This window comes from Thalassophryne amazonica, chromosome 20 (genome assembly GCF_902500255.1).
Source record: "Thalassophryne amazonica chromosome 20, fThaAma1.1, whole genome shotgun sequence".
NCBI classification, from domain to species: Eukaryota; Metazoa; Chordata; class Actinopteri; order Batrachoidiformes; family Batrachoididae; genus Thalassophryne; species Thalassophryne amazonica.
The window spans coordinates 18,834,587-18,862,166 of record NC_047122.1 but is presented as its reverse complement, the minus strand read 5'-3'; the positions used below and the strand labels follow the sequence as shown (position 1 = coordinate 18,862,166).

Sequence of the window (27,580 nt, the reverse complement as noted above, 5' to 3'; positions counted from 1 at the left end):
CCTTGCTGAAGGCCCGGATGAGGACGAAGGCCCATGCAGACTGTCGGCGGACCCCGGCCCCTACGTACCGGCCAGGGCAGGCAGTGTGGTTGTCTACAAAGGACATACCCCTTCAAGTGGACTCCCCCAAACTGCAGGACCGGTACATCGGTCCGTTCAAGATCATCAAGGTACTCAGTCCAGCCGCAGTGAGGCTTCAGCTTCCGGCCTCACTGCGGATCCATCCCGTTTTCCACGTGTCCCGGATTAAGCCCCATCACACCTCACCCCTCTGTACTCCCGGTCCGGCACCACCTCCTGCCCGGATCATCGATGGCGAGCCGGCTTGGACTGTGCACCGGCTCTTGGATGTCCGTAGGATGGGCCGGGGCTTCCATAATTTGGTGGACTGGGAGGGGTACAGACCTGAAGAACGCTCCTGGGTGAAGAGGAGCTTCATCCTGGACCCGGCCCTCCTGGCCGATTTCTACCGCCGCCACCCGGACAAACCTGGTCGGGCGCCAGGAGGCGCCCGTTGAGGGGGGGGTCCTGTTGTGTGGGCCGCCAGAAGAGGAGGTACTGCTGGCCCACCACCAGAGGGCGCCCTGTCTGGAGTGCGGGCTCCAGGCACCAGAGGGCGCAGCCGCCTCACAGGAGCAGCCAGGGTGACAGCTGTCACGCATCACCTGCAACAGCTGTTACCAATCATCTGATCGGCAGGAGTATATCAGCAGGACGACGTCTCCACCTCTTTGCCGAGATATCGTTTCTACTGAGAAGGTAACGTACTCAGCTAACTGTTTGACAGTGATCTTTGTGACTTTGTGCATTTCTCTGAGAGAACTTCCCAACGAGAGGTGGAGGTAGCTTACATGCCGTTCGGATTCCTGGGTGCGAACGCGCCCTCCTTTAACTGTTCTTTATTCCTCGCCAGCAGTACCAGGTCCGACACGCGGAGGCAGTGGCCACCTGGGAGTTCGGGACTTGGCGGCTCCAGTATTCCCGGGGTCTGGTGGCGGAGGAAACCGTGTGGTTCCGGTTCTACTTTGGAGAGGCGTCTCCTATCTTCGAGCCTGCCCACACGACACCTGTGTGAATTTGACTTTGTCCTTTATTGTAATCTGTTGTCCTTGTTGTGCATATTCACAACAGTAAAGTGTGTTATTTGACCTATTCCATTGTCCGTTCATTTGCGCCCCCTGTTGTGGGTCCATGTACTTACACTTTCCCAACATGCTAATAGATTTTCTGTAATCACAACAAGTGTAATCAACACTCATGGCAGCCATGATTGTTAATGGGCTGGATGTTTAATAAAACATCGGCAGCTGAGATGACCCCATGCCAATCTGCCTGTGCATATTGGCATGGGGTCATCTCAGCTTCTGACAAGGTTAGAACATTTTGAAATTTCAGAAAATATTACTCCAAAAACACAAAAATTCCCTTCCATAATTTCATCCTGTCTGATGAAGGGCGAGGCCCGAAACGTCACCTTTGGTGTGTTATTAAAGGCTTATTTGGGAGCTAACTGGCTGTGCGGATCTCTTTCGTTTTTTGTTCTTCCATAATTTCACCCCAAATCTGCCCCAGATATCACCAGAATGCACAATTTGCATCCTTTTATATCAAATTTTTGTGGGGGGGCATGCCCCCAGTACCCCTAGTTGCTTTGCCACTATGCTGCGTAGCGGTAGGTTTGGTACTGAACTTTTCTGAGGGGCACCAAACTTTTCAGATTTCGGTGCCCGTAAGGCACACAACTATTTATTCTAAAAGGCAAACCCTGGGTGTGGTGGCATGGTATAACGGCATCCTTGTCTAAAATGTATTTTCCCAAGTCCTGGCATAATTTCACATACCTAACATTTTACTTTAAATTGAGAGTCATTCTCAAAGTTGATTAGCAACACAAATTGGTAATAAAAGAAATCCTTGATGTTACTTGTAGCTTGTAGTGAGATAGACAACTGTCTCCATCTTGTGGCCTTTTTGTGTATTGCAGTTTCAAAAGTTCAACCTTTGTATCCAGTCATTGGTCCAGTCATCCAGTCATTTCTTGCTTTATATGATGAATTATATCACACAAGTAATGATATATTATTTATAGTATAGCCTACAGTATTTCTATAACAAATGTTTTAATATAATTTCTATTTCTAAATTTAAGTAACAAGGCTGAATGAAATGATGGCTTATTATGTCTAAAAAGTAATGTGACCTACTGTCAATAGATCGTACTTTTGATAAGCCTATGATAACTGTATTTCGGGAGAACTTTTCATAATGCTTCTTATAGTGTTAAAATGTATGTGTCTCCTGGTGCACACTGATCAGTTAAGGGACCAAAAAAAAAAAAAACCACACTGTCACAGCAGGCTTAATTTTTTTCCCCTTCGATACCTGGTGGTGGCCTGGTCTTGGATAAAAATGCCCGGCCTGAAAAATTTCCCCAGTCCAGCCCTGGTGGGAAAGATGGCCCAAAACATGAGATGATTGGTTACTGTCTGTTCTAGATAGAAGGGGGAGGGGGGGGGGGGGGCATATGATTTCAGAGTGAGAAAGTCAGGCTGAAATATTGTGTTCCTCCAGGTAACTTTGGTAAGGAAAGAGCAAATGTCTTCAAACTCACAGTAACAGTTGTGTATGATGAGTGGAAGAAATTTAGTTATACGTCTGCTTGAGCAGATGATTTTAAAATACAAAGCACATAATGATTGGAAGATCATTAAAGTGATTAAAACTGATCCAGTCAGGAACCTTGCTTTTTCGTGTCCAGCACACAGAGCTTCCAAGGCCATAGGGTGACTGATGTCACATGGAATACCCTTTGGCAAAGAGACTTATTCCACGTTGTTTCACGCATCTATCGTCATGTTTCAGATTCAGTGGTTAACCCTCTGGGGTCCGAGGGCATTTTTTGGACAGTTCACTTGGCTGGCATAAATGTTTTATTATTGCTGTTAACAGCTCTCCCTGCATCCCACAATCAAGTTTTATGTCTCTTTTTTTTCAGGACAACTCGTACTTTCAAAATATATGCGCTATAGTTGTGTTTTATAAGTGTAATAAAGGTTTACAATCAGAAATAAGAAAGGAAAAAGTGAAGCGGGAAATAATTTTCCACACACATTTATTCAAAACACACAGCAAACTATAATAAACTAGTAACACTACTTACTAAACTAGTAAGTAGTGTAAAAACGAAACTTTTCAGCAAAAAAAAAAAAGTAACTTTCTATCTAATATCATTAAAAAGTTACTTATAATTTAGTAAAGCTTGGTCTCAGCCGTCATATATGACAGCGTCGGCCCCAGAGGGTTAAACCCTTAGATCTTCAGCAAATGTATTTATAAAGAGAAACTGCATGAACTACACAAGTTTTTTATTTTCTAATAACAAGTTTATTCAATGAGGAGAAACAAATGCTAAATTATTGTTATGTCGTAACTTAATTTTTGTTCAGCCTTTGTGACCCGTCTTCATGAAGTTAGATGCAAAAATGTTAAATTGGCCCTATCCTGCAATGATAAAGAATCCTTAAAAAACAATTACTGGATCTGGATCGTGTTCCGGATCATTACCAAAATTTAATGACTTCTTAGGCCAAGATACACCCCTGGTAAAAATTTCATTGAAATCCGTTGAGGATTTTTTTGAGTAATCCTGCTAACAAACCAACCAACCAACAAACAAACGGACGCGACCGAAAACATAACCTCCTTGGCGGAGGTAATAAGAACGCTGACACGATAAATGACTACGTGTTATCATTTTATCGATCAGAAATTAAATGCAGACTGTGGAAACCGCCTCTACGGCTGCCGTGCGTGCGCCCGACACTGGGGAAACAGATTATTTCATGGGAACTGAATTTCGTACAACACCTGTCCAAGATGGCTTTATAATGTCTATTCTGTGAAGTACCACCGTGAATGATGGCCATCAGATGTACACTAAACGTCCCCCCTTATAATTAGGTGTAAAAGGAAAATACGTACACATATGACCAAAAACCTGTTTCCTACCTTCTTTTGTGTGGCACATTGAACCTAATTATAATGCAAATCAATACGTTTCGTTCCACTCCAGTCCAGATGGTGGCAATAACGCACCCACAGCTGGTGTGTAAACCGGTCGAATCTACCGCTGTGTGGATCTGGAAGAAAGAATAAGAAGAAACCCGTTAAATCTGGTTAAATCCACGAGAGCTTTTGGCGCTGCTCAGTCAGTGTTTTTTTTCTTCTTTTTCCATTCTGAGCCCTTCACTTCTATCGATTATTCAAAAGCATCATGAGGGAAATAGTCCACATCCAGGCCGGGCAGTGCGGGAATTAAATTGGGGCGAAGGTGAGCTCTTAATGTTTTGTTTATTTTTAGTTCTTTGTTTCTGCGAAGTTACTGTAAATCTTAAATGGTTTCATAATGCGGAGTCCTTTTTGTCATCGTATGAAATAATATTTATGCAATAAAGTGCAAACGATGCTCCGTTTGTTTTTCTTCCTTTAATTAAAATCCGACCGATAAATTAATGGGATTATTCGGGATCATAAATCTTGACTCCACCTATATTAAAATACGAAATGGAAGGAATTGTATGCGAAATAGGGACTTACTTAGAAATGGAGCAAATAATTACGACATTGGAACAATAAACGTTAATTTCATTGGCGATAACATGCAAAATGGGATCAAATATGTGCTGCCACCTAGCGACGATTACCAATAATTGACGAAATGGGATGAAATGCTGGGCTTCTGCGCTGGATTGTGGCATCAATTTTACGTTAAGCACATCTTATTATGCGAGTAATCTATGATATAAAGTTCGTTTTGTCATAATTGAGTGCATGTAATGAAATGTACTATAATTTTAGGCCTTTTTCACTCCATTTTGTATTTTGGTATGGCTGTGGAATGTCCAAGTATTTTTTTAACAAAATGATTAATTTTTTGCTTTATTTTCCGTTTTATTATTATGTATTTTATTTAATCTTTAAACATCTAAGATAATCTCAGGTACTAGATTTTCCGGTTTGCTACTATAAATTACTTAAAAAAAATGTCCTCATATGTTCGTCACAAGATCTTCCACTACAGTGAGTTCTTACATTTGGATGCATTTCTTACTTTGAGGGGTCATTTTTTTCAGTCTTTATTGTACAGACAGGAAATGGAGTCAGAGATGTGCAGCAAAGGGTTCCCAGACTGGGGTTCAAGCCTGGTTACACCACAAACCACATTCTTTATATGTGCGTAAACCCCTAAGCCACAAGTACCCCCTCAATTATTTTTCCTCTAACTTTTGAGAATAATGTCTAGGTTGGTTTTTAATTAATTCACTTTCTGGTCATTTTTATTTCAGTTAACCCCCTGGGGTCCAAGGGCATTTTTTGGACAGTTCACTCACCTGGCATAAATGTTTTATTATTGCTGTTAACAGCTCTCCCTGCATCCCACAATCAAGTTTTATATCTCTCTTTTTTTTTAGGACAACCTGTGCTTTCAGAATATATATGTTTTTGTTGTGTTTTATAAGTGTAATAAAGGTTGACAAAAATAGGCAAGGAAAAAATAAAGCGAAAAATAATTTTCCACACACATTTATTCAAAACACACAGCAAACTATAATAAACAACTGTTTTGACACTTTATAAAGGTAATTTGAGGTCTTTTGTGAAAGGCTGTACAACAAAAAGGTTCAAACAATAAACACAAATGCACATTTTGAACAATATATACAAAATGGTCTACGCATTTTGTTGTCCATTGATATGGTAAACAGTGCTTTACGCAGAGAAAGCAACAGAGTTATTTAGTAACATTCACATGCAAACAAGTGGAGCAATTCTGATAGTTCCACACTCTTTGGTTGAGCACGTGAGATTGTCATCAGAGGCTCTCCGTCTGCTTTCACTGATCGCTGTGCGTAGTGATGGCAATTTCGAAGCCTCATGAACCAAAGAGCCACTGCACCACAACTGGCTGAAAATCGACACACTGCTTCGACGCGTTTGATACAGTTTGAAGGGTGACATCTGCTGGATTGCTTTGAGAATTACCTTGAGCGAGTGCCCTGACAAATGTTTGCATTTCATGACTGATGTGGTTTGTTCTTGAAAAATAATAATAATAAAAAAATGTCATGTATTATTGTGTCTTTTTAATGTAATAAATAGTCCCTACAGATGCACACATAATGGTTATGAAAGCCTTTATTGTAGACTATATGTAGATTTGTGTTATCATTCCTCAAACTATATTTGGATAAAATGTGACGGGAAAAGTGAAAAAGGCATGTGCTTCTGCAACTGGTGCTTATGTTGCTGTAATTTGTAAATTAGAATAGAGGGGATAGGACACGGTGATTGTGCAACTTTCAACAATTTTTATTCAAAAAGGAATAATTTCAACGGTGCTGGGCTTTAATCGGCTCTTCTTCTGCCTCACTACATCTCCAGCTTTGGAGAAGACCCGCTCGCAAGGCACTGATGTTGCTGACATCGACAAATATTTTTTTTGCCATTCTCTGTAAATTGGGATAGACTGCGACTCGTGTCGCCCAGTATTTGAGCCGGTCTTCTCCTCTGGAGGTAGGTATATGTTGGGTCAAACCCTTGTAGTAAAACCCTGAAGGCTTTGCTTTCCACTATTTTGAACGGTTGTGCATCTTGCACAACATAGTCCACCAGTACCTCAACTCTTGAGCACAAATCAAGCACTTGACCTTTTTGGGGCTTATTAGATCAAAGTGCTCCCAAGCAATTGATCGTGCTCATTTTGGAACTGGCTCCTCCATGTCCCTTCCTCACCACTACTCACTCTCTCACATACACACACACTCACCTTTCTCACACCTTTCACTTCAACAAAATCACAACTCTTCAGTCACTCAGCTCAGTCTCTGATCTACCTATAATATATAGTCTAACCTATAACCTGTGTTGATGTACTGTGTGAATAAATGTTGTATATGAATGGATGCCTGTTGTGTATGGTGTGTGTCTGTCTATGTTAGATCCAATGTGTGTGTAGCTAACTATACTAAATGAACTCTAAACTAGACCTAAATATAAACTAATGCTTTCCTTGGCTCCGATTCATGTGGTAATTGGCAATAACACTGTCACTAGCAATCTCCTCCTCTCATAAACCCACGGTTTGAGCTGAGATTCAGATCTCATTTAAATACTTGGCGGGTCGTATTGAAACGCCCAGATTATTCAAATTTTCCGCAAAGCTCGACGTGGTGTGACGTAACGAGGCCTCGCTCACAGTGGTCACGTGATGGGGGCGTGCTCGAAACGCTGCTCACTGACACTTCTGGTTCAAAAAGCTCGATACTGGCTCAATCTTAACATCACTAGCTGTACGTAATGGCGCAGGGCGCACTGGATGTACTCATTGGAGCACCCAGGGGGCTATTCAAACGGGCCAACTAGTAACATATCACTCCTGAAGATGATCTTTGGCTTTTCACGTGAGGTGAATCTGCCCTACAACTGGATTTTGGAAAACCATGTGACGGTGAACTAATTCCGATTGGACACTCACATTGCACACGTCATCACACAGTTTCTATGAGGAGTACAAAGATGGCCGATGGCTGGCTCGAAAGTCCGCAGAGTTAACTTTTCAGCAAAAAAAAAAAAAGAAAAAAGAAAAAAAAGTAAGTTTCTATCTCATACCATTCAAACGTTATATATAATTTAGTAAAGCTTGGTCTCGGCCCCAGAGGGTTAAAGGTCACAGCCAGCTGGAGCCCATCCCAGCAGTCATTGGGTGAGAAGCATCTGTTGCATGGCTGACACATATCGACAATCTGATTCACACTCTGTTAGATACCAATTCACCTGACTTGCATGTCTTTGGAGGAGGGAGAAAACTGCAGTACCCGCTGAACTCGGTGAACATGCAAACTTCACATGTCAGATTTGAATCCAGGACCTTCTCATTGTGAGGCAGTACTGTGTACCACTAAGCCTCCACACTGCCCAGAGCACTTTTTTTGCAATGATAATGTGAATCCATGTACAGTGCATCCATAAACTATTCACAGTGCTTCACTTTTTACACGTTTTATGTTACAGCATGATTTCAAAATAGATTTTTTCCCCCCTCAGAATTCTTACAACACCCCATAATGACAACATGATTTTTTTTAATTTATGCAAATTTATTAAAAATGAAAAACAAGGAAACCACATGTTCATAAATATTCACACCCTTGCTCAGAACTTTGTTGATGCACCTCTGGCAGCAATTGCAGCCTCAAGTCTTCTTGAATATGATGCCACAAGCTTGGTGCACCTATCTTGGGGCAGTTTTGTCCATTCCTCTTTGCAGCACCTCTCAAGCTCCATCGGGTTGGATGGGGAGCGTTGGTGCACAGCCATTTTCAGATCTCTCCAGAGATGTTCAATCGGATTCAGGTCTGGGCTCTGTCTGGGCCACTTGAGATTTGTTCTGAACCCACACCTTTGATGTCTTGGCTGTGTGCTCAGGGTCACTGTCCTGCTGAAAGATGAACTGCTGCCCCACTCTGCGGTCAAGAGCACTCTGGAGCAGGTTTTCATCCCAGATGTTTCTGTACATGGCTGTATTCATCTTTCCATCAATCCTGACTAGTCTCTCAGTTCCTGGCACTGAAATACATCCCCACAGCATGATGCAGCCACCACCATGCTTCACTTTAGGCCAACTGTGTGCCTGGTTTCCTCCAAACATGATGCCTGGGATTCACACCAAAGAGTTCAATCTTTGTCTTATTAGATCAGAGAATTTTTTTTTTCTTGGTCGGAGAGTCTTTCAGGTGCCTTTTGGCAAACTCCAGGTGGGCTGCCATGTGCCTTTTACTAAGTAGCGACTTCCGCCTGGCTTTTCTATCATACGGGACTGATTGGTGGATTGCTGCAGAGATGGCTGTCCTTCTGGAAGGTTCTCCTGTCCACAGTGGAATGCTTGATGGTCTGACACAGTGACCATCAGGTTCTTGGTTACCTCCCCTTACTAAGACCCTTCTCTCCTGATTGCTCAGTTTAGACTGGCGGCCAGCTATAGGAAGAGGTCTGGTGGATCCAAACGTCTTCCATTTAAGGATGTTGGAGGCCACTGTGCTTATTGGGACCTTCAAAGCAGCAGAAATGTTTCTCTACCATCCCCAAATTTGTGCCTTGAGACAGTCCTGTCTCAGAGATCTACAGACAATTCCTTTGACTTCATGCTTGGTTTGTGCTGACATGCACTATCAACTGTGAGACCTTCAATGTAAACTTGTGTGCGCCTTTTCAAATCATGCCCAATCAACTGAATTTACCCCAGGTGGGCTCCAATGGGGGATTTTTAAAATTGTCGCATTTAAAATAGGTGCATGCATGATGACATCACAACTCTGTCCGGTTAGGGAGATACAATTTCGTTCAATAACAAGAACTGTCAAGAAACTTTCTTGTGTGTGGTTGGAGTTGTGTAGAGGTAGGAATAACCTTTTGAATGCTTGAATAACAATGTCAGACGCACAAAGAAATCAAATAAAAGTGAAAAGATGTTGGTATCTTGGTCGTTGAACTTTCCTAGCAACGAATGTAAAGCCCCGGTCACACGGCACTAACAAGCACACTGAAGCCAAAATGAAACAATAAGTCTGCATGTTCGCATGCCGTCTCTGGCTGGAGAAGATCTTTAGTTATTGATCCGATCAGATATTTTCAATGTTCGTGCAAGATGTCAGACTTGGTAGGTTGGATGAAGTTGGACAACAATCAAACGGAACGCTGATGGTACGTGAACTACAATGACAACAAAATTACTTAACGATGCGGCATCGAATTGGCCTCCAGTAGCCATTTCACTCCCTGGAAATCTGACAGGTGAGCTGGTGTTTCTAATGACACCAGACATGCGAGCGAGAGGCTCACTAACCTGAAGTCTCGGCAGCGCAACTTGAAAATTGTCCATTAAGCTACAGAAACATCTCAAGGATGATCAGTGGAAACAGGATGCACCAGAACTCACTTTTGAGCTTCATGGCAAAAGCTGTAAATACTGTTTTAAATAAATAAATTTGCAAAAATAATAAAGAACGTTTACACTGTCATTATGGGGTATTATGTGTAGAAATTTGAGGGGGAAAAACAATTTCATCCATTTTGGAATAAGACTGCAACATAAAAAAAAAATGTGGAAAAGGGAAGTGCTGTGAATACTTTCCGGATGCACTTTACGTTGAGCAAAACAAACTGGAACTGATTTGTGTGCCTGCTTTGTACTGGTGTGTGTGTGTGTGTGTGTGTGTGTTTTGCCAGCAGTATGTGAATGTGGACCTGCAAATTGCAAAACGTTGGCTCAAGTAATTGATCCTCAGTGGAACCACAAGACCAGCTGCTGTCTTTGTCACTGGAAAAGAGCACTTTAAAAATGAAGAGAAGAACATGGGAGGTTAAGAAAAATAATTGCGGACCATTCTGAGTCAAGCCTTCAGGTCTAATATCATTAAAGTTAAATGCTAAAGCTTAACTATATTCAGTTATTCAAATTATTCTATTTATGGACTACAGGATTAAAATATTTGTTGAAGCTACAATTTTATTTTATTTTACAACAATCATATCTCAAAGCACCCTTCTAAGAATGACACTGATTTGCCAAATATTCATAATTTGAATTTAGTAGATGTTTATTACATTATACACAAATAATAATTTTAAAAATCACCGCAATTGTGGATTTATTTTTGCAGCACCAGTAACAAAACCTGTTACTCAGAGATCAGAGACATGATGTTAGGAGAATCATGTGTTTTGGTGCTGGTGTGGTTTGTTTTGTTTTTCTTCTCTTCCTCCCTTTACAGTGTAACAACACAACAGAAGTCTTATATTTTTAAGTCTGAAAGTGTGCAGCTGCACATTTAGAAGAGCAGTGGTGTGTGTGTGTGTGTGTGTGTGTGTGTGTGTGTGTGGGGTGGGGATAAGACCGTAAGGGAACATATGGGTCGTCTCTGACCCTGATCAGGGAAGATGAGTATTTAGGGATTTAAGGAGGCTGAGGTTGCCCTGGTTTCACAGAAGATTAACTGCCTCTGTTCACTTAAGGCCCCCTGACATGAGCATGACTTTTGATTCAATCACTAGCATGCCCATCGTTGTGACTTTCTCAGCTGGACGCCGTTCTTTCTTCTACCGGCTGCCACGCGCTCGCACCTAACGAGTTGCAGAAAGCATTTTGAGCCATGTAAAAAGGTAATTATTTGTCATGTTTACATTGTCATGGCTTGGTAAAACAGTTGTGTGTTCTTTCCTTCTTGTGTGCAGCTGTTAAAGTATGTTTATGAGAGATTCAACATCTTGTTATAATCGTTCAAATGAGCTGCGCTCTGATGCGATCCACTGAATTCACCACTCGCTCTGGTCACTTCTTTACGCCACTTGACGAGCTGCACGTCGTGTTGGTGATTAGATCGCACCACGTAGCACAACATTTATGCGTGGAAGATTTTTTTGAACATTTCAAAATTCTTTGAGCGTAATAGCACGCACCAGCATCCCTCTTGCGTCCTGTCTGCACCCATTAAAGGAGAGTTTACTCTCCAGCACGACACAGGTCGTGCTAGTGCGTGAATCAGAGTCATGCTCTTGTTAGGGGGCCGTAACACCAACTAAAAGCCTTTCAGACCTGGTGTCGGGGTCAAGTTTGAAACTGGCTATCATCCTTAATCACAGATTAACACAAAAAAGATGAATGTTGTAAACTGTTACAGTTGTTGTAAACTTGACCCAATTTTCAGTTATGAAACTGATTATTAATCTGAAAGTCAAACTCTTTATAGCTGAAGAAGAGTAAAAGTCACATTCATGATTTCATTCAAATAGATTTGAGCTCTTTTTGGCAGTTAAATGATTTGTTACAGATCTTTAATTTAATGAAATCTTAGGTTGGTATCAACAGGGCCCGAGGTCTTCAGTGGGTTGGTGTGGATGCTGGAGTTGAACAGTCAGTGAACACTAACAGAAGAGCCTATCACAGCTTTATAATTCCAGTGGAAGATGAAAAATCATAATGCAGGATAATCACTGTGCCCTGTGGATGCCATAATGCGTATTTGCATATATAAGCCTCTTTCTCGTGTGCTATCACTGTGCCACAGATTAGGATCAGGTGGCTGAGCTGCTCTGACGTTCTGTGCTTGTGGGTTAGCTGAGTTGAGTTTGGTGTTAATGTCTGTGGAAACTTACTGTGTGGAGGGTTTGGGGGTGCTGCATGAGGTGAGTTACATGATCAATCAAAGGTCATTTTGATGGGGTCAGATACAATTATTAAGATCTGTTTCATCCCCTGTCCCTAGTCTGCAGTTTTTGCTGATGGCCTGTTGGTCTCTGTCTGTAGTTCTGGGAGGTGATCAGTGAAGAGCATGGCATTGACCCTACTGGAACCTACCATGGAGACAGTGACCTGCAGCTGGACCGGATCAGTGTCTATTACAACGAGGCTTGTGGTAGGTTCAATCAACCAAGTAGTGACAAAAAGTAAGATGAAACACACTCCAAAAGTGAAAGTAACTTGGTGCAGTAGCAAGGATGGTTTTACCTGCAGAATGTAAAATGAATAGTTGAACAGTTTTGTTCAACCAAACCACCAACCTCCGATCCACTAACACTGTCTTTGCGATCGACCGGTAGATTGCGATTGACGTATTGTGCATCCCTGGTGTAGACCATCTAAAGGTCACAAATGTATTAAATGAGTTCACTGATCTCCCGGAACTGCCTGTTTCTTAGTTACCTAATCGTTTTTGTTTACGCCTGCTTCTGACACATTAATCAGATTGACATGTCATGAATGTAAAAAATCCAAAATATTTTTGATTAGCACCATTTGCAATAAAGGAGCATTATGTGAAATGTATTAAGTAACCCCTTCCCCTCCTCAAGAGTCATTTTTTGTTCTCTGACTTCATCTAGGAAATGTAGCCAAATAGCACAACACACATAATATACAAATATAGCCAACATACAACACCCACAGGTTCTTCAAATTACATTTCTGCAAGCACAGGGTGATTTTCTTGGTTTGGGTTGCATTTTGTGAGGTTGTTCAGAGCTTTGACTTTGTTTGTTTCCATTTTTTAAACTTATGTTAAATGGTCAGTTCTTGCATGCAGTGTCAAACTGGTGTTTGTCTGTACAGGTGGAAAGTATGTTCCCAGAGCCATCTTGGTGGACCTGGAACCAGGCACTATGGACTCTGTCCGTTCTGGACCTTTTGGGCAAATCTTCAGACCTGACAACTTTGTCTTTGGTAACAGCACTCTACTTGAATATCTTAACTGGTTGTGCAATATGTCAGATGTCATGGTGGGAAACATGTTCCACTCATGTTATACAAAGGATAACTTGCAGATTCACTGGGCGAATACAAAATGAAGCTGTGGTTATGCACATGTGACTGAACCTGTTATCTCAGGAACATTTTTAGCAAAATATGGCAAGTTTGCTGTTACATTACGATTTCAGTTTCAATGTATTTTCATTTATATAGCGCCAAATCACAACAAAGTTGCCTCAAGGCGCTTCACACTAGTAAGGTCTAACCTTACCACCCCCCAGAGCAAGCACACGGGCGACAGTGGTAAGGAAAAACTCCCTTTGATGATTTGAGGAAGAAACCTCAAGCAGACCAAACTCAAAGGGGCGACCCTCTGCTTGGGCCATGCTACCCACACAATTCACAAAACGAATATACAGGAAATGTTGCCAGTGCACAGGACAGGAGGGTTGCAGAAGTAGACACCACTCCAATGTCCGGATGGAGCCGCACCTCAGAGAGGGGGGAAAAAAAAGAATCGGGCATCGGAAAGACAACGAATACAGTATAATTTTATCAGCATTAAGCAACAAGAAAAACAGAAGAAATCAGCCTGCTGAACACCTCATCATTACCCCGGGAGGGGAGGGGACCATAGACTATTAATTGACGCCGACACATCTTTCTGGCAAGGTCACAAGTCCTCTCACTGTCCATTTTTGTGATCTCAGAGTGCTTCATCCTGACATTTCAAGGCACGCTGTATGACTTTAAGGCCCTGTCAGACCTAACAATTATCCAGTGTATGCCGACAGCCCTGTTTCCACTCAGTGGTTTGGGTCGGTACTGCATGGTGTGATGCACGTCAGAAACAGTAATTTAACATTATTTAATTTTTTTTTATTTTAATTTTTTATCTTGATGGACCATCTTCGTTGTGTACAGAATGCTGATAAGTGGCCTGGCTGTGGTAACGCTGCCGTGAATGAGAGCACTGTCTTTTTAAATGTTGAAAGCACTGGCTGCTTCCTGATCAGTGGACCTGATCAGGTCATTACAGACCTGAATAATGAAACCCTGTGATGATTTAAACTTTTAAGTCAACCGCAGTCAGGTGTGATAAGACCTGAATGAAGTGCTGTGTGATCCGTTGGTGTGGTGATCACTGACAGCGACGGCACTTTAAATGTTTAAACAGCGCATTAAGCAGTTGTGATCACCCTGATTGATCGATCAGGTCATCTGATGATCACACCACAGCAACGACGCTTTAAAAGTTTAAATCATCACCGCGCTTCTGTGTGATCAGAGTGCAACACTGGCATGAGAAACGCACATGGAGCAGAAAAACCACAGAGGGACTTGCTTTAAAATGCTGCATTTCCAGCCATGAATTCAAGTTTTTTTCAGAGGTCGTTTTCAAAAATTAGGAACTTTCTGTGGATTCATGTCCATCTGTGGTGGTGAATTGGACTGAAATGAACACGTTAGATTTAGTCCATGTGTGAATGAAACAGTCAGTCTGCATGAGGGCCGCAGCTTTCAGCCAATCAGTGGCCAGCATTAATGGATGGATTTAGATTTATGAGTAAGTTACAAAAAACGTGTGGCAACAATACATAACTTGCCTTATGTCCAGCATGTACAGGACGTATGAGTCACATGCTGGCATGCGTTGAACATTTTCAGCATGCCCAAACTTTTTTGAGGAGCTCAGCTTATTAGGACATATATCAGCGAGCTTGAGTGTTTCAACGTGCTTCAGCTTGCTCTTAACTTATAAAAAGCCTTACCCTTAACTTATTGGACTCATGCCAGCGTTTTTAATATGGTTGGCATATGCTGGCTAAATCGTCATGGTGTGACAGGGCCATTATCTTGTGCATACTTATTAGATGTGAATACACATCTAATAAGTATGAACACGTCCTAGATGTGTATTCACTGCCGCATAGAGAAAAGACTGTAATTTGTGCAGTTTATTTGGCAAAAAAATGGTAACGGTGGGGGGGTTGGTCTCTGGTGCCTCGTAGGAAATGGATTAACTTCAGGATTTGCATTAGATATTTTGGCCACCCAGTCCTGAGACTCACTAGGTATTGAAAATGAGTCCCAAGGCCCAGCACTGAGTTCCACCTCAAGGCATATTTTCCACCATGTACGCGCACCAAATTCATTCCATCGAGCCACTAACTGCAGGAGCTAATTTCATTTGCAAAGTGCTAAAAGGTGTCAAATTATGTCATGAAATCAAAGTGTGTCTAAGATTATGTAGTTTTATATTTTAAAATGGCAGCATAAACAAAAGTACAGTGGTATGTAAAAGTCTGGGCACCCCTGATGATACAACCCCGATTCCAATGAAGTTGGGACGTTGTGTAAAATGTAAATAAAAACAATACAATGATTTTCAAATCCTCTTCAACTTGTATTCAATTGAATACACCACAAAGACAAGATATTTAATGTTCAAACTGACACTTTATTGTTTTTGTGCAAATATTTGCTCATTTTGAAATGGATGCCTGTAACACGTTTCAAAAAAGCTGGGACAGTGGTGTGTTTAGCACTGTGTTACATCACCTTTCCTTCTAACAACACTCAATAAGCGTTTGGGAACTGAAGAGATTAATTGTTGAAGCTTTGTAGGTGGAATTCTTTCCCATTCTCAGGGATGAGATTTTTCCACGGATTTCCGTGAATGTGACAGTCCTGGGGGTCGATTTTGTGAAACGTTCAAATCCGTTGAGAAAATTTGGGGGGAGTAAGAATGCAAAAAAAAAAAAATTAATGCCAGGAGTACCTTTGTTTAATAAAATTGTCGTCTATTCAGAACACTGAGTGGTCTTTGTTTGTTATCGCTGACGCAGCACGTTCGATCAGTCTGTCAGTCAGCCGAATGCGGAAGTAACGCTGTGCTGATCAGTGACCAGTATGAAGTAGGTGCACAGTGAGCATGTAGTGTAAGGGCGGTAACTGTGTAGTCTTTCATCTTCCAATATTCAGTAGTTTTCCCTCCAACAAATCATAAAAACCGAGACGGTATCGAAGCACAGTCGAAGCTTCTACTTACGCACGTTTTCATTGGTTATTACAAAGCTTATGACCAATCAGTGCAAAGGTTATATATGCGTTTCTCCCGCCCTTTCCTTTCTCCCACCCTTACATGTATGTTTGTTGACAAGTGTTCCATGCTGAAAGTGGAGAATGCTGAAAATCAAGTAAGTCTAGTTATGAAAAAATATTTTGGTCACAAAAATACACATGTACAGTAGATGGTCTTAGTAAGGGTTTACAGTTTGAATTATAGATATGAACACCTTGCATTTATAGTAGTTTTTTAATATCATTTTAGTGCAATTTACATGTTTTAGAACAGCAAAAATGCTTTGGCTTCAGGGTGACTTCGTCCCCCTTCGACCCCCTGGCCAGGGCTCTGCCCTGGACCCATCGGGGCCTGTGGCCCCTGGACCCTGGCTTATTTTCCTCTGAAAATCGAATTTGCCAATCTCATCCCTGCATTCTTGCTTGATGTACAACTTTAGTTGTTCAACAGTCCAGGGTCTCCGTGGTCGTATTTTGTGCTTCATAATGTGCCACACATTTTCAGTGGGCAACAGGTCTGGACTGCAGGCAGGCCAGTCTAGTACCTGCACTCTTTTACTATGAAGCCATGCTGTTGTAACGTGCAGAATGTGGCTTGGCATTGTCTTGCTGAAATAAACAGGGACATCCCTGAAAAAGACGTCGCTTGAATGGCAGCATGTGTTGCTCCAAAACCTGGATGTACCTTTCAGCATTGATGGTGCCATCACAGATGTGTAAGTTGCCCATGCCATGGGCACTAACACACCCCCATACCATCACAGATGTTGGCTTTTGAATTTAGCACTGGTAACAGTCTGGACGGTCTTTTTTGTCTTTTGTCCAGAGGACACGACGTCCATGATTTCCAAAAACAATTTGAAATGTGGACTCATCAGACCACAGCACACTTTTCTACTTTGCATCTGTCCATTTCAAATGATCCCGGGCCCAGAGAAGGCGGTGGCGTTTCTGGATGTTGTTGTTGTATGGCTTTCACTTTGCATGGTCAAGTTTTAACTTGCACTTGTAGATGTAGTGATGAACTGTGTCAACTGACAATGGTTTTCTGAAGTGTTCCTGAGCCCACGTGGTACGATACTTTACACAATGATGTCAGTTTTTAATGAGGGATCGAAGGTCACGGGCATTCAATGTTGGTTTTCGGCCTTGCCGCTTACATGTAGAAAGTTCTCCAGATTCTCTTAATCTTCTGATTACATTATGGACTGTAGATGATGGAATCCCTAAATTCCTTGCAATTGAACACTGAGAAACATTGTTCATAAACTGTTGGACTATTTTTTCATGCAGGTGTTCGCCCCATCTAGCTTGTGAATGGCTGAGCCTTTTGGGGATGCTCCTTTTATACCCAATCACGACACTCACCTGTTTCCAATTAACCTGTTCACATGTGGAATGTTCCATACAGGTGTTCTTTGAGCATTCATCATCTTTCCCAGTCTTTTGTTGCCACTGTCCCAGCTTGTTTGAAATGTGTTTGCAGGCATCCATTTCAAAATCAGCAAATATTTGCACAAAAACAATAATATCTATCAGTTTGTCTTTGTGGTTTCAAAAATGTACACACAGTGGGCCTCATGTATCAATGTTGTGCACTTGTGGCGTAAATTTACGGCTTAAACTTGAAATACACCAAAGTCACCGTGACATGTATCAAGCAGTGCGCACCTGCCCATTTCTGGCGTACGTCTGACGTGATCTTGAGTAAATGCGGCGGGTGGAAACGATCGTAATTATAATAAACACGCCCATAAATATTCAGACTCCGCTTCAGACACACCCTCATTTTACGACATGGAAGATAGGAAGACGGCAATGAAAAAGAACCCCACCAATCACAACGCGTGCCAATAGAGCGTCGAAAGCAGCCGTCGTATCAATTGTTTTGTAGTATATAATCAGTAAAGTGTTACAGTGGTCCCTCATTAATCACTGGAGTTACGTTCTAAAAAATAGCCCGAAATACGCGAAACCGCGACGTAGTCAGCGTTATTTTTTACAATTATTATAGATGTTTCAAAGCTGTAAAACCCCTCACTACACAGTTTATACACTTTCTCAATCAGGCATGAACATTTTCTCACTTTTCTCTCGTGTGTAAACACTCTCAAAGTTCAAACCTTAGTAGGAAAATAATACCATACTGTTTTCAGGCCCAAACATTTGTTTGAGAAATAAAAATAGAACGTTTTCCTGTAAATAATTATGATGGCATTTAGAACTAACGAATTAATTTTAACGATCAACGAACGAGGTCGGACACATAAGAAATTATTAATAGTGACTGACCAGTATTTCACAGATCGGGCCTCTGCGTCCTGGCGCCGCGCCTTTTCCCACTCACATCTCGCTGCAGCAGGTGTTTGTTTCCGTGTGACAAACACAGTTAAGAGTAGTTGTTGGCGCTCTTTTCTCTTCTGGGCAACAAGATTCTTATAAACAGATATGCAGAACACAGGACACTGTAAAAAAAAAAAAAAGGCTTGCAAAATTGGACTAAATACTCCGCGAGACTCCGAGGCCACGACAGGTGAACGGCGTTATAGCGAGGGACCACTGTATTCTCTTTTCACATGTCAGTAATTCTTGACATGTGGATATTTGCTCGCTCAATTAATAAGACACGCCTAATCTGTCAGATTTCTTTATTTTTTAAATGTATTTCTGTATTTATTTTATTGTGACAACCGAATGGAGACGACAAAACCTGGTTGCAGCACGGGCGAATTAAGGGAATGACGAAACTACAGTTGTTATTATCAATTTCATTTTCTAAAACGATCACACCACATGAAGTTAAGCTCAGCGCTGCTCTGGCTCCAGGCTCGAAGTCTGGAGAAAAAGGCGAGCAGCGCTGTCCTTCCTGTCAGCGCTGTGGTCACCGATCGTGCTCCATAACAATCCCGCAAAGGCGGGATTTGTATTGATTATTATGTAGTATAATCAGGAAAGTGTTATTTATGTAACATATGCATTGATTTGTATAATGGCACTGTTTATCATGTTGATCATCTTCATTTTTATGTGGATTCCAGCGCTGGTTCATTTTGGTGTATAATTTACGCCACCTCTGGACCTGGTGTATATTTTCAGCGCAGCGTACGCCAACGACCACATTGATAAATGCCAAGTAGCGCAGCCGTTTTGGCGTACACCCCATATACGCTCAAATATCGCCGTACGCCACGTTGATACATGAGGCCCATTATCTTTAATCTGAGAGCTGCTCTGTGACACAGTGGAATTTTTTTTTCCTTAAACGTTTGTCATTCACATCAGATGAATTCTTGTGGTCTTGACAGATCTATGGTCATACACACAGCAGGCTAACTCTCTCCTCTCCTTCCCCTCCTCCTGCAGACAGGAGACAGCACTCAGAAGAATGATAGGATATGGAGATGTTATTCTAAAAATGATTTATTTTCAATATGTTTTGAATGCATCGAGTGTCCTGCCTATTCTCGAATGTGCCTCACTCCCGGGACATGTGTTCGCCGGCCGTTATGCCCCGGGGATGAGGTACATTTTATATCTTGCATCAAGCCTTGATGCTTTTGTGTCTGGACGGCATCAGCGTAAACTCTGAACTTGCTTTCCTCAGGTCAAAGTGGTGCAGGAAACAACTGGGCCAAAGGGCACTACACAGAGGGGGCGGAGCTAGTAGATTCTGTCCTGGATGTGGTGAGAAAGGAAGCAGAGAGCTGTGATTGCCTGCAGGGCTTCCAGCTCACACACTCGCTGGGAGGAGGCACTGGTTCCGGCATGGGCACCCTGCTCATCAGCAAGATCCGAGAGGAGTACCCCGACCGCATCATGAACACCTTCAGTGTGGTGCCCTCTCCCAAGGTAACGCTTTTCATATCCCGTATTATATAACCCCTAAATAGATCCTTGTCATTTGAATGGTGGTTTGTATGTCACATGATACTGATCTTTTGTCTCATTTGCCATTTTATTCTACTTACCGTGCAGTTTTGATTCTATACATTTTGTACCATTGCATGCCATAACCACCATGAAAAATTAAAGATGAAATGTTCCATCTTTCACCTCATGAAATATTCTTACCATTGCATTCATAAACATTGATTATTTGTATAATAAACAGCAGTGGTCTCAAACAGTTAGTGGGGGCCATGGAACAGGTTCTCTCCTCCTTGGTGGAATTATGATAAATTAATGCCACCTGTCCAGGGTCCATCCAGAGAGTCTGTATGGTTGCAGTGCATCCAGAAAGTTTTCAGAGTGCTTAATTTTTCCCACATTTTATGTTAACAGCCTTATTCCAAAATGGATGAAATTCTTTTCCCTCAAAATTCTACACACAGTACCCCATAATAGCAATATGAAAAAAGTATTTTTTTTCCTTGAGATTTTTGCAAATTTATTAATAATAATTAAAGGAAAAAGTAAGAAATCACATGTATTTAAGTATTCACAGCCTTTGCCATGAAGCTCAAAACTGAGCTCAGGTGCATCCTGTTTCCACTGATCATCCTTGAGATGTTTCTACAACAGTGGTGTCCAAAGTATTCCAGAAGGGGCCAAGAAGGTGCAAGTTTTCATTGCAGCCACTGGCTTCAGCAGATTTTTTCATAGATTAACATCACTTTGAGCAGATGGGATGAGTTAATCAGTGAAATTACCTGCTGAGGTCAGTGGCTGAAAGGAAAACCTGCACCCTCTTGGCCCTTTCTGGAATACTCTGGACACCACTGTTCTGCAGCTTAATTGGAATCCACCTGGGGTAAATTCATTTGATTGGACATGATTTGGAAAGATGCATACCTGTCTACATACAAGGTCCCACAGTTGTCAGAGCACAAACCAAGCATGAAGTCAAATGAATTGTCTATAGACCTCCAAGACAAGACTGTCTTGACGCACAGGGGAGGTGATGGTCTCGTGGTTAAAGTGTTGAGCTTGAGACCTGTGAATCCTCTGTTGAAATCCCAGCCTAACTGGGAAATCACTATGGGGCCTTGTGCAAGGTCCTTAATCCCCTAGTTGCACCCGGTGTGTAGTGAGCAGTGGTGGGCACAGTTCCGATAACAGATAATTATCGAAGATAATGTTTTCATTGTCGGATTATCTTTTTAGATTACTTTAAAAACCATTATCGGACTAATTATCTTCCGATAAATTTTTGTCCGATAACTTTTAGACCGATAACGTAATAAACAAAGCTGAACAGCGGCAAACATTTTTAAAATTTAAAATCAGTTGGGCACCTACCTGTTAAAAGTTTCCTAACAGATGTGTAGTTCCACCCTCTGCAAACAGAAGGGAGCTGCTACCAGAAGAAACCACTCTATCCTCTGCATGCAAAGGAAAACTGGTCACAAAAAAAAAAAAAATTCCTTTAACACCATACTGATATGCTGGCAATATCACCCAAGTCATCCAGAGGCATACATTTTTAACTTATGGTTCAAATTTCAACCAAACTCATTTTGGACAAGTTATTTAAAATTACTGTCATGTCTGAAGTTTTATAAAATGAAAATATCAGATATATGTTTTAAAGTAATGTGCTAATTTTTAAGGTTTTAGTGAGCACATGCTGTGCCCAGCAGTGCAGTATGGGTAGGATAGGGTAATCTCAGTACGTTCACGACAGGACAAATGCATTTCAGACACTCTATTCAGGCTCCACGGACAGCAGCATTAAACTCTAGTGCCTAAAACTCTCGTGAATATATTCTCTGGGTTTATAGACGTTATTGTATTTGCGTTTGTTAGATTCCACGCATCTTAAATGTAGCAGACACAGATTATCTGGAATTTTGTTTTTGGCAAGTTTTCAAGGCCTCTACTGCCATCTACTGGCCAGTAGTGTTCATGGAAGTATTCGTTCTGAAGCTGAGCAGACCCTGTATGATATTTTAATCACTGTACTCTGTTTCAGTTCAAACTGTACAACAGAACTGCACGATGTAAAAGTTCAGAGTGCCCAATTTATGTTCTCACACGCATTGTACGTTCAAAAACCACACGTCGAAATTGTGTTTTCAGAAGCAAAACGTAAGCTTTTTTTTTCAAACTTAATTTACAAAAACTCTCGATGGGAGACAAACAACAAAACAAAAAAAAACATTACAAGACAGGTCTGCTGTGTTTGCACATGCACAGTGCGAGCAGTTGGATGCTTGTTGCTCTTCAGCAGCAGGATACCCTCACGACGGCCAACCAGAATAATATCAAACAGGTTTGATTTTCATTCGACCATACGATCAGCGATCAGGAGGTGGTTGTGAGATGTTAAACGCAGCTTGTTACACCATGTACACTTCACGATTAACCTGAAACTCTGTCCAAAAAATTCTTGCATGAATGAAGAATCATCTGAAAAAGGGCCAAAACTCGCCCAGTGTAAACCCAACATTTATGTGTCAAGACAATATTGAGTGCACGTTTTACAACATCATAAAACGTGCGCACAGCACTAATAAAATGAGCGCACATTCTCTCCACATGCAAAACATTTTGCGATGACACTTCCAGGGCTCCGTAAGAATGCCTGTTTTTACAAATAAAAAATGGAATATTTTACAAAAGCACATTTATCTGTAAACACCAACACACAACAGACGTCACATTAACGTGTTGGTTTACGTACATAATGAATGACTGAACCAATCAGTGTTTAGCAGAGGCACTTTTACCCAGAATCCTTTGCGATCTGTCTGTGTTTGTTACAAAACCTCAGAATTAGTGCATTATTCAACATTAAAAGATATGTTATATTTTAACTTTGTACAAATGACAGAATTGACATTAATGGAGTTATTTTATCAATATTCACACCAAACCATAAGTCAGCATGACTTTATTTTCCAAGACCTCCGCCTGACGAGAGCGTTGTGATTGGTAGAGAGCTGGTTTTGTGGCTGCTCTCAGGGTTTCTGTACTGGAAGCCGTGTAGTAAACGAGAGCTTCCAGCAGGGGGCAGGATGTTCAAACATAGAAGTGCGGGCTCATTGTTTGGGTCTGTCGCTTTTGATGCTTCCAAAAGCGATCGTGGTGTTAAAACTCAAATTCAGCTTGTTAGTAGTTGCAAATGTACCAGAGACAATACTGGAAGTTATCGGTTATCTGTAACTTCCGATAAACCACATTTTCGGGTGGTTTATCGGTTTATCTTTATCAAAGATAACTTTTCAGTTATCTGATTATCTGTTATCGAAGTTAATTTTTTGGTTATCTGTGCCCACCACTGGTAGTGAGCACCTTGTATGGCAGCACCCTCACATCGGGTTCAGTGTGAGGCATTATTTGTAAAGCGTTTTGCACGTCTGATACAGATGGAAAATCGCTATATAAATGCAGTCCATTTACAAATCTGGGGAAGGGTACAGAAACATTTCTACTGCTTTGAAGGTCTCAATGAGCACAGTGGACTCCATCATCTGTAAATGGAAGTAGGACTCCTCCTAGAGCTGGCCACCCATCGAAACTGAACGATCAGCATTCCTTGGTGGAAAGAGGAGATCCTAAGGACAAACTGCAGAAATCAACCAATCAAGGGTCCAAAAATGTGTACCAGTAATTTTTTTGTAACTGTAATTACAACCGTACACCCCTTTATAAATTTAATGACTAATGCAATTGTTATAAACAAATTAATCTATGATGAAGATGATCACTAGTTGTTGCCCTGATAAAATAAATTTCTGTACTGTCAGATTGTTTTATTCCATTGTTGTTGTGGTGGTGCACCATATTTCCCCCAACTTTAAAGTATAGGGCCACTAAGCTTTTTTTAGATTCAAGGTGAAAAAAAAAAATTCTTTGGCACCACTATAATTTTACTAATTAGCCTTCAAGATAGGGGATTCGTAATATGGCATTACCAATACAATCAAAATTTGCATTGTATGGAAAAAATTAATAAACGGCAAACTGAGATATCCGACCTCCGCTAATCCAGATCTGGATCACTTGGCTCATATGTATGGTGCAAATTTGGTGAGAATCTGTGAAGTAGTTTTGACGTAATCCTTCAAAGCCTGTATAAAGTGAAACTTGATCCAGAATCTGTATCCGGATCACCTCCTTAATTTAATGGAGTCTTCCTTGGCCTAATATGTATATATGGATGTAAAAAGTCACCTGAAGGGTACATTTTCAAACGAACAGATGGCCTTGAACTATTTATGGCAGTGACAGTAGAGAACTATACAGTTGATGATGATGTCATAGATCAGATGGGGACTTCCCCAGACTTGCCTGAGGTATTCTGGGAAGGACACAGTGACAGCCAATTAAAGTAGAGGGATAGTGTGATGTTACTGGTTGGTCTTTCTCTGGCTGTTAATCCAACATGGCAGAAACTGCTGCATTTGTGTGTGAGTCTCTTTCTCATACAGTGTTAGCAAGAAATAAACACTTTAAAACGAAAAATACTGTTTTTTGTAACCAAATAACACCTCTAAAGTGATTTACAAGGCATCTCACGGACGTCTGTGTACACATTACATGCACATCACCCATGGTCAAAGGTAACTTGCAGTCTTTTCAAAAGCTCATGCATGCGCACATGCACACTCTCCTGCAGACGGTGGTAAAAGCTAAAGAAAATATTTGTTGCGGAATTTCCCCCAGATAAATATGTTCTCTTCATTAAGATGATTTTACAAGACGTTTCCAAAATAAACTGACATTGTAATGCTGGGAATTCAGTGGAAACTAAATTTTGTCAGTTTAGAGAAATTTTGGTGACTTATCTTTTAAAATCTAGTACAGTTTTCTCAGCCACCTGTGGGTTAATCTGTCTTTTTGAACAGTAAATGTGCAGCGTGTGTGAGACGTGTAACTTTTTTTGTCTGGTTGTGGCTCTCTCAGGTGTCGGACACTGTGGTTGAGCCATACAGTGCCACGCTGTCCGTGCACCAGCTGGTGGAGAACACGGACGAGACCTACTGCATCGACAACGAAGCCCTTTACGACATTTGCTTCCGCACTCTGAAACTCACCACGCCCACATATGGCGACCTCAACCACCTGGTTTCGGCCACCATGAGCGGCGTGACCACCTGCCTGCGTTTTCCCGGGCAGCTAAATGCTGATTTGAGGAAACTGGCGGTCAACATGGTGCCCTTTCCACGCCTCCACTTCTTCATGCCTGGCTTTGCACCTCTAACCAGCAGGGGAAGCCAGCAATACCGTGCCTTAACAGTGCCTGAGCTCACCCAGCAGGTGTTTGATGGTAAAAACATGATGGCGGCGTGTGACCCTCGCCACGGCCGCTATCTGACAGTAGCTGCCGTTTTCCGTGGCCGCATGTCCATGAAGGAAGTAGACGAGCAGATGCTGAACGTCCAGAACAAGAACAGCAGCTACTTTGTGGAATGGATCCCCAACAACGTCAAGACGGCAGTCTGTGACATTCCGCCTCGCGGCCTCAAGATGGCAGTCACCTTCATCGGCAACAGCACAGCCATCCAGGAGCTGTTCAAACGCATCTCTGAGCAGTTCACCGCCATGTTCCGCCGCAAGGCCTTCCTCCACTGGTACACCGGCGAAGGCATGGATGAGATGGAGTTTACCGAGGCGGAGAGCAACATGAACGACCTGGTCTCCGAGTACCAGCAGTACCAGGACGCCACCGCTGAGGAGGAGGGAGAGTTTGAAGAGGAGGTGGAAGAGGATGCCTGAGAATGAAATGGAAAAAAAAAAAAAAAACCTGATCTCACCCCCAAAAAAGAGAAAATTTCATGTTGATAAATGATACAAATGTAGGCAAGATGGTGAAATTTGTTAGATAGGAGCAATAAATACATAGTACAGTGGTGCCAAAACCAAATCACCCTGAAGGGGCGTGAGGCTGAAGCTAGTTCTTTCAGTTGCTACAGTAGATCAGTACAAACTAGTAAACCCAATGTTTTTGTGGACTCGCTTCTCGGATCAGTTCGGAGCTGACATTGCTCAAAATGTTACTTTTGCAATTGTTGAAGTTAAGGGCCAAAGCTCAAATCTGTTCTTTGAGTAGTACACTCTAAGAAATAAAATGTTGAATTTAATTGATCCACATACCTTTGTCAATTAAGTGCAACACAATATTGGGATTTACACTCAACAAAAATATAAACGCAACACTTTTGGTTTTGCTCCCATTTTCCACATACACAATATCACCATTTCCCTCAAATATTGTTCACAAACCAGTCTAAATCTGTGATAGTGAGCACTTCTCCTTTGCTGAGATAATCCATCCCACCTCACAGGTGTGCCATATCAAGATGCTGATTAGACACCATGATTAGTGCACAGGTGTGCCTTAGACTGCCCACAATAAAAGGCCACTCTGAAAGGTGCAGTTTTATCACACAGCACAATGCCACAGATGTCACAAGATTTGAGGAAGCGTGCAATTGGCATGCTGACAGCAGGAATGTCAACCAGAGCTGTTGCTCATGTATTGAATGTTCATTTCTCTACCATAAGCCGTCTCCAAAGGCGTTTCAGAGAATTTGGCAGTACATCCAACCAGCCTCACAACCGCAGACCACGTGTAACCACACCAGCCCAGGACCTCCACATCCAGCATGTTCACCTCCAAGATCGTCTGAGACCAGCCACTCGGACAGCTGCTGAAACAATCGGTTTGCATAACCAAAGAATTTCTGCACAAACTGTCAGAAACCGTCTCAGGGAAGCTCATCTGCATGCTCGTCGTCCTCATCGGGGTCTCGACTTGACTCCAGTTTGTCGTCGTAACTGACTTGAGTGGGCAAATGTTCACATTCGCTGGCATTTGGCACGTTGGAGAGGTGTTCTCTTCACGGATGAATCCCGGTTCACACTGTTCAGGGCAGATGGCAGACAGCGTGTGTGGCGTCGTGTGGGTGAACGGTTTTCTGATGTCAATGTTGTGGATCGAGTGCCCCATGGTGGCGGTGGGGTTATGGTATGGGCAGGCGTCTGTTATGGACGAAGAACACAGGTGCATTTTATTGATGGCATTTTGAATGCACAGAGATACCGTGACGAGATCCTGAGGCCCATTGTTGTGCCATACATCCAAGAACATCACCTCATGTTGCAGCAGGATAATGCACGGCCCCATGTTGCAAGGATCTGTACACAATTCTTGGAAGCTGAAAATGTCCCAGTTCTTGCATGGCCGGCATACTCACCGGACATGTCACCCATTGAGCATGTTTGGGATGCTCTGGACTGGCGTATACGACA

At 42.0% G+C, this 27,580-nt stretch overlaps 1 protein-coding gene across 1 annotated transcript; it reads left to right on the top strand.

Moving 5' to 3' along the window:
- Nucleotides 1-4,261: 4,261 nt before the first annotated feature.
- LOC117502475 (tubulin beta chain-like) lies at nucleotides 4,262-26,053 on the top strand. Its single transcript, XM_034161530.1, is given in 5 exon segments — nucleotides 4,262-4,330; nucleotides 12,362-12,470; nucleotides 13,163-13,273; nucleotides 19,989-20,233; nucleotides 25,232-26,053. Coding segments are annotated over 5 exon segments (1,335 nt in total). The 5' UTR covers nucleotides 4,262-4,273; the 3' UTR covers nucleotides 26,045-26,053.
- Nucleotides 26,054-27,580: the final 1,527 nt, after the last annotated feature.